Here is a 10689-nt window from a genome sequence, read left to right on the forward strand (position 1 = left end):
CAGAAAAAGATGTACTTAGAATTTAAAAACTGAGCACATCTGACAAATGCACAGCATTCTTCTCAGGGTCTATCAACTGGCTTGAAATTGTGTCAATATTAATGGCGTTCATATTATTTTCTTGTGGAAGGGCACCAATAATGATGTAGTCTATGACACTGGTGGCAAGTTAGATTTTGAACAGAACTTGGGTAGCTGTGTGATGAGCATTATTTCCCATGGGCCCAGGCCAAAAGATCCCAGGAAATAATAAGTACAGTTTTAAAACCGAAAGAAAAAACATCTTTTTTGGTAAGCCCTTGGTTTTACTGTAGTTTTCTCTCTAATACAGTGTCCTCTTATCTCCCTTTTGTGAATCCTTACTGACCTTTCAGAATTAAATCATATGGTTCTTATAATTTCATTGTTACTTCCCCTTTCTGACTAGTGTTTTCAATACTGACCCTAATGTAAATAGAATGAGGAGTACTTGTGGCACCTTAGAGACTAACAAATTTATTAGGGCATAAGCTTTCGTGGGCTAAAACCCACTTCATCGGATGCATGCAGTGGAAAATACAGTAGGAAGATTTATATACACGGAGAACATGAAAAAATGGGTGTTGCCATCCCAACTCTGACGAGACTCATCAATTAAGGTGGGATGGCAACACCCATTTTTTCATGTTCTCTGTACATATATATCTTCCTACTGTATTTTCCACTGCATGCATCCGATGAAGTGGGTTTTAGCCCACGAAAGCTTATGCCCTAATAAATGTGTTAGTCTCTAAGGTGCCACCAGTACTCCTCGTTCTTTTTGATGAAAGGATTAACACGGCTACCACTCTGAAACCTAATGTAAATGTAATCCAATCCCAACCCCGCTGCCTGTGGTGATCTCCTCATAGTCAGCACAGTCTCCATTTGTTAGTATACATATGGGCTGATTCAGCAAATCTCATGCAAAACTCCATCACACAAGTCCATCCCTACTCAGCAAAATACTTAAGCATGTGCTTAACTTTAATTTGCTATAACATTAATAGAAAACAAACATCAAAGAGGCACTAACACAACTGAAACAAACACAGGTGAAGTGAATTCATTTAGAAATTCAAATAGGTACTTGTAGTATTTTTATTTTATAATATTTGTTCAGCTCTGCTGAACAGCATTGACAGCTATATTTACATTATTTATATTGGGTCTAATCCTGAAGTCCTAACTCAGGAAAAATTCAAATTGATTTAATGTAAGTTTCTGTAACCAGGACTTCAGGACTGAGCCCCCCTAAAACCTACACATAAATTGTAACCTCATATCTCAATAATGTTGTAATAATTTAGGACTTATTTTTATAACCCATATCTTGAGCTTTGTTTCTCAATGACCAGCTCGTATGGAAGGGAAAGGGCGTCCCTATATTTGATAGTAAAGGAGGAATAAGAATGTGGAGATATTCCTGAGAAGATCCTCAGCTGGTGGGAATTGCCAATTGATGGAGTTACAATTCACACCAGTTGAGGACTGCCCTCCCTTCAGTATATTTTTATGGATAATTTTTCTCTCTCATCTTAAAAAAACATTTCCCCCCCAAAAATATTGCTGAGCACACAGCAAAGGAAGTAATTGGTAGAGTGCATGTGCATAAATACAGATTTGCAACATTTTTGCATTGTAGCAATCTTTGTGGTATTTTGCTTCCTCTTAAATATTTACAGCAGTGGCATACAGTATCTTACACAACTTTCTGATGGGAAATACTGGAATTTACTTTCTTCCAGTAGATATTCTTTCTGTGCAGTTAAGTAGATTTACTTGTTTTAAAAATATATCAGTCTCCTGTCTGTCTTTCTAATCTCCTTGTCTAATTGGGTTGTTTTTATCTCAAAGCTGTAATGATTTTGCTTACTACTGCACTGCAGGACCGATCCTTAGCTGGTATAAATTGGAGTCACACTCCTGATTTCAGTGGAGTTTTGCCAGTTTACACAAGTGGAAGAGCTGGCTGGCCATGAATCTTTAAACACCTTGGTTGAAAAGGCAGCAGTCAGACAGAGCGGATACACAGGGTAAAATCTGGTGCCCCATGAAGTCCACGGCAAACCTCCTGTTTACTTCAGGGGGCCAGGATTTCATCAGTAATATTAAGCGAAGATACACTCTGTCCTCCCGCATGGAGACTTTCTTCCTTAATCTAAAATAAAAAAAATCTCTCAGACTGAAAGCATATGGCTGCTCTCTTAACTATGTGATCTATCATCACCGTGAATTGAGTTCCTACTCTGGGATTAACAAAAAGCAGAAAGGATTTGGAGAAGAGGAGTTGTTCAGTTGGTCCGCAACACAAACATTTGGCTTATGAAAGTTGCCCGGAGCACTTATGCTGCAATTGTGGAAGAAGTCAACACTATCTCTAACAAACCTTGAAACAGACATTATATTGATCCGGTGCTGTCAAACAACAATTTGGGACCAGACCCTCAGATGGTGTCAGTTAGTATAGCTCCACTGAATTCAACAGAGCTAACAACAATTTACATCAGCTGTGAATCTGGCTCAGAACTGCTAAAATTATTGGCCCAGCTCTCTCTTGAATAGGTTCACAACTTTTCTTCTATTGCAAAAATTGGTAGTCTATTGCACATATTTATTTATTTATCTTTTCTGTAAAGTAATTTCTTCTTGCTTCCTCTATCATGAATGAATCTAAATGTACCTCTGTGACCACCATAGTTCTGATATCAGAGATGCCCCTAACCAGTTCTTCGAGGATTTCATTCTTCACCAAATTTATCCCGAGAGCACAGGCCTCATCACTTTAATATTTCTATTTTAACAACCAGGTACATTACCATTGTCGTGCTTTTATGTGGCAATATAATCATGGTTAGAGAGGTTTGGAACTAAAAAGTTATGAGTTTGTGACCCAAATTCCAACCCAAGCAATCATAAACTTCTGGTTTGATGATTTCAGGCACGTCTAGATGACCAATCTCCTCCTCCCTGCAGGTTATACTGAAAACTTTATATGGACTGATTTTCTCAGAAAGTAACTAAGTAATGGCATAGCATGTGGGAAAAAGTCCACCCCTTTCTATTCTAATTGCTTAAGGGACTACAGCTTTCCATTGCACCAGATACACTGTATCCCATCACACACTTTACATTATGATGGTTTTCATGGTAATTTTATAACATGGCTTTGAAATGAGTCATATTTTGCCAGGAGCTTTAAAATCTGATTCTCCTGGTCCTTAGAGATATAAAATGCTATAGCCCAATACACATCTGGAAGCAGAAGCCTTTGGGCTCTTTCATTCACTAACATAACCGACAACTTGCTTTCCACTAGAAGTTACACATAATAACAAAGGGACAAATTCTTCTCTCAGTTAAACCACTGTAAATCAAAAGTAACTCAGCTGACTGAAGTAACAGCAGTATATACATAGTCATGTGGACAAATATTAGATTTATTAGTACATCTGTGAGGCAAAAATTTCAGCTCAAATCTTATTTTTCACTTCCACACTTTAAATTTATGGATAATAAATAATAAATGATAATAATGATAATAATGATGACGATTAACATAAAATCATGGAATCTAGAGATGGAAAAGACCTTCAGATCACTTAGGTCAAATCCCTGCCAATGTCAACTGGCCCAATCAGTCATGTATACTTCATGAATATTTTTAAATGTATGGCAGGATATTTTATCTATCTGAAATGACGAGGTAACCAAGATTGAGGCAGTCTGTGACACTTGTTGCTACAGCACTGTTGGTCTGAGAACTCTTTCAGCCAAGACTTTGTGGCATGTTGTATGACAGATGTGGTCTCTTCCATTAGATACTAAAAACAAAACTATGGTCTCTGATAAAATGCCTGTTGGAGTTTTTGCTTTTTTTTTTTTTTTAGCTTCAATTGTTTTAGAAACTGATATTTCTGTCTCAAGTGAAACTTCTTTTCTTACCATATATTTTTGTTCTATTTATACCTGTGCTATTATATATATATATATATATTTTCCCTTTCTAGCAGTGAGGTAACAAAAACCAAAACCTACGAATCAAGCAAACAAAACCCCCAGGTAGTAATCCCTTAGGTCCTGATCCTGCAAACATACATGCACATGAGTAAGTTTATTCCATTGCATAGTTCCATTGAATTCAGTTTGTGAAATTGATTCACATTTTTATGATTACCTGATCATTATCTGAATACTCATAAATAATGAATTACTTGAAGAAGAACAGGGCACCTAACTTGATGCTTTTATGTATAAAAATATTCACAAATCAGATTTTAAGACTTTTGACCAACTCTAGTATGTTCTATTTTTTTAAACAAAGTTGCTATTTTAATAGTGAGCTATTTTAAATAAACTAAAATAAAAAAAACGTACAAATTTGCAAGTCACTGTTTTGTTTTGAACTCGAATCAGAACTGCATTCCCTTTGCTCCAATATATTGTGCATCAGACAGTTAAGATAGTGTCATATTATTTGATTATCTTATTTGATTGTTAATTATTTAATCTGCCAATCTGTGATTTTGGGCACCTCTCTGTGCCTTCCTCCCCTCCCCCTTCCACTCTTTGGCTGTTGTATCCATTTAGGGTTTGTCCACACAGTAGCTGAGGGGTGTAATTCTGAGCTAGGGTAGATGTACACAAGCTAGCACTGCTAAAGCTCTCATGTTAAAAAAACAGTGTGGCCATGACAGCATGGGTGACAGCATGTGCTAGCCCCCCGACTATGCACCCAGGGAATCAGGGGGGATTGTTCTTGGGCAACTAGCCTGAGCTGCCACAGCCATACTGCTATTTTCAGTATGTTAGCTCAAGCAGAGCTAACACGTCTGTCAACCCGAGCTGGGAATCTCACTTCCCAGTTGATGTGTAGACATACCCTTAGACCGTAAGTTCTTCAGGGCAGGGACTGTCTCTTACTATGTGTTTGTACAGTACCTAGCACAATGAGGTCTCAATATTGACTGGGCCTATAACAAAAATATTCACGATTATGATTATTGCTGCTTTTTAGTTATTTATTCCCACCTGCAGTTAAATACAGTGATTACAACAACTTTTGTAACATTTCCTTTATCCTTCTTTTCTTCTCAGGTAATTTGCTTCAGAAAGCGTCATCTCTGTGAAGTAATTTTTCTTTAAATTAAAAGGAGAAATAGGAGAGGTACCCTAAATGCCCTCCCTCCTAACTGATTCATACTCATTGCCTTTCAGTTCTGCAACTAATGTTCAAAAGCACAAATGCTCTTCATTCACAGGGTAGAGAAAAGGAAGGTCTTTGAGGTATTTAGGATCTTATCCTGCAACTGATTTCACATGGGTGAACATCTCTACCCACATGAAGCCACAGGTGCAGGACTTCCTCTGTGCAATCAGTTGCAGGGTTGAAGACTTAGGCTGTCAATTGTTTGGGGGAAAGGACCGTGTTTTTACTTGTTTTTGTGAAGTCCTCACACACTTTTGGGTACTCACTAATAATTATTGTTGTTATTATTATTATCATCTGAATATGGAAAGCCAATAGAGTGCCTATGATTTAGGACTGAACTGATAATAGACTGCGCGGTATTTCACTCTAAGTGGGAATGGCATTAGTGGATAATACCACAGTGGTTTGCCAGCAAGTTTGCTCGTTCTCTGCCTACTCAGCACCCAGAATCACAGAAGTAAATCCCAGAGCAAAAAGGTGCCAATGGGATGCAGAAAGTAAAAATGATGACACTGTTGCAAAGCTACTATCTCAGGAAGTCCAACAGCCATGAATGATCTGTTTACTTGAAAACTAATTTTTCCAGGAGTTATTTTAATTTAAGCTACCTAAGAACTCACCCATCCATCCTCAAGTACCAGGTATGTTGAGCAACCTACAAGGATATTAGTGGTACCTATTGGAAGCTAGTAATTTTGCTTTGACCTAGTTTTATTACTATTATTATTACAGCATATTTGAGGCACTTGACAGCACTAGTACGATCACATGGACTCTTCACCAAAGAGTCTACAAATGAAGTCCCTGATCATGCAAGCTGGTATGCATGGCTGAACCTTTGCACCCACGTGGAGCCAAGTGCAGGATCAAAACCCAAATCATTTATTAAAAATTAGATTTCTAGCCCCTGTGGTTGCAGAGGAAAGCTTGAAAACATGACCTGAGAGCACCCTGACAGCTCAGAAAACAGAGACAAATATGAAGAACCTCATATTTATCATTCTTTTAAAATCCCTTGATCTTTTTGGGGACTGATTCCTAATTTTTTTTAACACTGGTTAGTAATTCTGCTGTTGTTTTTGATTGATCTCTCTGAGTGCGTTTCACAATTTATAGTGTCACTAACTTAAACAGTGTTCTCTACACTGTCACATAGATGAAGATTTGGCCCATGCAATGAATTAATGAAAACACTTAAAAAATACAGTTACACAGGAAAACCAGAATGTAGTGACTGATAAGACTGTGCACTTTAATTAGCCAAGCTTCAGCACGAACTCAGCACTGAAGGAATTAGCTGAATATAATGTTGCACCCATACTCCGTGTTCATAACATGGCTTTTATCATCAATGGACTCACCTCACCACTCTGAACTCTTTTCTCTATGGAGTCTTCATCTGGGCATAACATTTTGTTTATGTCCATTCAGCAGTATGCAAAAACAAATACCAAAAAAAAGCATGCAATGCAGTGTTCTAAATATGAAAGTAACAAAGGCAATGGGGCTTGTAGACCCATGTCTACAATGGGCCTTTTTGCACCATCATAATTACATTGATGTAGCTGCACCAGTGCAAACCATTAGTGTAAAAAGTGACTTACACTCATACAGCTTAACCACCTCACACAGAGCTTTACCTGTTTGTGAAATGAGTTGAAGTCTTCAGCCAAAGAATGCTAGAGAAATTCAAAGTATTATTGTAATTATTAATCTGTGTGACATAACCCGAAAGCTCACTGTGCCAGTATTACTAACAACAAGCATTCAAAATTCATAAAACAAGCCCAGAAAGATCATGAGATTGAATTAAAATGTCATATTTTAAAAAATAATAATAAATTTGGTGTTTTTTATCTATCTTCCTAAGCCCTCAGAGTACACTTGTGTCAAGTTTTGCAGCTCTTCTCTTAAACCAGGAGGGAGAGAAACTTTCTTTTTTAAAAATGAAAGCTGAGATTCTTGACTAATCACTTGACTCCCGGAGCTCAGGCTTTAAGAGAAACATCAATTATTGCAAGATTTGCAATAAATTGTGAGAGTTGACAACACTGAGATGCACGGGATTAGTTCAGAGAAAGTGCTTGCAGTCACTATATAGAAAGATACCTTAAACCAACAGTTTCAAACCTGGGTGACTTCCATGGAAACTAAGGGTGTTCAATACATTTGAAAATCTGACAACTTCTGCTTATATGGATTTAGGAGCCTAACTTTTAGGTACACATATTTTGAATGTTTGGCCTTAGTGGGTGACACATTTTCCAGAGTCTCAGAAAATCCAACCTGCAGCAATGGCAGGCACACCTGTTTTGGTGTGCAAAATTGTATCTGAAAAAGAGCAATTTATATGCACCTGCCCAGGTGCTGCAACTGCACCAGTGAGAGGGAAGGGGTCTATCCATGCAGAGCTCCTTGCACAACCAGGGCCAACATTACTTATTTTGCACAAGACAATGATTGCATGCACACAGCTCTGTATTATAGACAGTGACAGGCAGGTACTCACACATACTGGAGGCATGTTTGCAGAGGCTCGCTGTATAAAGCTGTCTCGGTATTTATGTATAGGTGATCACAAGCCTCGAAATTCAGATTGGGATTACAACTGCCAAAAAGTTCAGAGGTTCTTGCTTCTTCATAAAAAATGAACCAGATCTTTAGCTGATATAAATCAGCATAGCTCCATTGAAGCCAGTAGTGACACAGTGATTTACACCAGCAGATGATCTAGCCTAGAAGCTGTTTGTGAAATCTGTATTCAGATCTGGATCTGAATTTCAAACAGCTCCAAATTTGGAGGACACTTCATTCTGAGGTTTTGCTTAAGGCCCATCTTTCTAGATACATTTTAAAAAGGTGCTCTCAGATTCACGCATTGACCTTAAGTAACCACACAAACGTTTGGGCATTTAAAATGACAAACCACAGTGTATCTAACACATGTAGCTATTTAGCTACCCATCTCCACCAGGAAATTGCTTTGTGAAAAAGGACATTTTATGTCAACGCCTCATTTTAAGCAAACAGAAAATAAAAGCCTCATAGAAGAAATACTTGAAATATTTGATTCAAGTTATAACCACATCTAAGCAATTTTCAGAAACAAATACACAAATTAAAGAAGATGCCCCTTCTCCACTGGGTAATAGTTGGAAGAATCAAATGATTTTTATTTTGCAACTATTTTTCTCTTGCTTTCAGTAGGTTTTGCCCTGTGCAGGGGACAACAGTTGCAAACGAAAGGCTTAAGTGGGATTGGCGTGATGCACAGGCCTTACACTGTCCCTGAACACCATGGGAAATTTTACCCTGAATTAATTAAGTAGTAAATCAATACATAAAATAAGATAAAAAAAGGACTCACTGTCTCTTGCACTATTTTTTCGGAATCTTTCCAGCTCCACAGTTGGGGGTCTGCTGGGCTTTTGGGGAGGCTGGCCCAATTTAAATAATGGAGGTAATGCTTTGCGCTTGGGAGTTGTAGAATTCTTGTCTCCCTCTTCTCTCTCGCGGAAGCTGCCCAATGGTCCTCCTGCAGCAAGCTTGGCAGTTGGCTTGAGGAATTTAGGAGGAGTTGGACCAGAATCTTCCTGATTAATTTTACTGAGGAAAATATTCTTGGCGACCCCCGATCTATTATCTTCAGTCTTTTCTTCAACATTTTTTGGGACCTGTCCTGCATAAGCAAGAGAGCTTGGGGTGCTCCGATTACCAATAGATTTCAGAGTCACAGTAGGAAAATGACCACCTGGGGAATCGGTTCCATTACTACTGTTTTCTGCTGTTTCCTTTGGTAATTTAAATGAATGTATTTTTGGTCTTGGGCCTAGAGAGCCTGAAGATCCCTTAGTCAGAAAAGCATGTCTATTGGAAATATCTTCGTGGTGGGAGACATCAGGATTTAGAGAAGGTTTTTGCCCAAGGGGTGGTTTAGGGAAAGGAGGCTTGGGGTCATTTTCTTGTGATGCAGCAATGAACTTTTCTTTAACCCCAGCTAGTTTCGGGAATGCTGGTTTTGGCTCACTCTCTTGTGGTGCAGAATTAAAATTCGGCTTAGGTCCTGGCGGCTTTATGTCATTCTCCTGGGCAGTAGAGCTAAGGAACTTGTTTACAGGAGGTTTTGGAAACATAGGCTTGGGTTCTTCTTTTGACAGTTCAGTGGCTTTAGGACCCAGATATTTAGGGACTCCAGCTTTTCCATCAGCTTCTCTGTTAGCTGCATTAACTGGAGACCCGAACTTGTGTGCCACAGGGTTATGTTTCAGATAGGGAGGTTTTGGATCCCTTTCTGTTTTATCTTCAATAGAAGGTTTTACTCCAAATGACGGTTTAGGAGATGCAGACTTGTGAAAGGTATTGGGACCTGAAGGAGGACTGGTAAATTTCTCAAGTGCAGCTTTCCTTGCCTGTAGTCCTGAAGATGAAGGTTGTCCTGGGATTTTGAAGGGTTGATTGCTAACCGAAATGTCCTCTGATGGGTTGTTACCAGTGTTAAATTTCGCCATGAGGGACTTCACATCTGCCTTGCCATTCTACAGCCAGAAAGAACAAAAAAAGAAAGAGCAGCAAGTGAGAAGTCTTAGTTGCAATGTTCACATATACTGTACTTTAAAGGGTTTCCTGGTCTGAGGCTTGCAGCACTACTGATTGGTTGGGGAGATATTGTGACATATCTTCCTGTATGGCTAAAGAAGTTGAGTGTTTTGTTATATCTTTGCCGTGGTTAAACATTTTTTCAGAGTTTTCAGTTCAGACATTTTTTTTTGCTGACTGGTTCTGTAGCTACTGTGCTGTTATTGTAATCTCTGTTCTTCTTTTCTTTTTATTTGCAGAAACTGGAAGTGCCACATTATACATAAACCTCTCCTTAATTCTGTAAATAACATCGCTAAATAAAAATTAGGCTCATCAGTCAGATTAAGCTGGTTTAGGGCCCAGATAATATACATAGTGTTATCTTGCCAACTATTTTGTGTTAACTGGAACTCTCTGGGATTTTGTTTTTTCAGTTTTCCTTCCCCCTCCTTTTTTCTCCCCTCCCCTCCCCTTCCTCTATTTTTTCTTTTCTATTTTGCCACTGAAAAAGGGGGACGGATGAGGTGGGGAGGAAACCGAGGGACAAAATGGGGGGGCGAGGGGTTGAAATACTGTACACACCAAACTGGGTTTTTTTCCTCCTGCTTTCTTGAAAAAAAATAGAAAGAAAAAGCAAAGCAAACCCCCATGCACACCAAAAACATTTTGTTTTGGTGAAGATTTCTGATTGTTAAAAAGCCCAGGTTTTGTTTATATATTTTATCAACTCTGCTCAGCACCTTGCAGGATCAAGCCCCAAATGTGAAATGAGCACAAATGCATGACACACATGGGCCATACTATACTGAAGGTTCTATGTAATTCTGGAAAAGGAGGAAGCAATGAGTGAACTGCCTTATCTCACACCCCTTCTCCTACCC

General features: G+C 38.7%; 1 protein-coding gene across 1 annotated transcript in view; it reads right to left on the reverse strand.

Moving 5' to 3' along the window:
- Window positions 1–9765, reverse strand: part of FYB1 (FYN binding protein 1) — a 70555-nt gene extending 60790 nt beyond the window's left edge. Inside the window, exon 1 of the mRNA XM_074953918.1 lies at window positions 8598–9765. Within this exon, the coding sequence (XP_074810019.1) occupies window positions 8598–9738 (1141 nt within the window). The 5' untranslated portion in view covers window positions 9739–9765. The remainder of the gene's footprint in view (window positions 1–8597) is intronic.
- Between the last annotated feature and the right edge of the window lie 924 nt (window positions 9766–10689).

The sequence above is a fragment of the Natator depressus genome, chromosome 5 (genome assembly GCF_965152275.1).
Source record: "Natator depressus isolate rNatDep1 chromosome 5, rNatDep2.hap1, whole genome shotgun sequence".
NCBI lineage: Eukaryota > Metazoa > Chordata > Testudines > Cheloniidae > Natator > Natator depressus.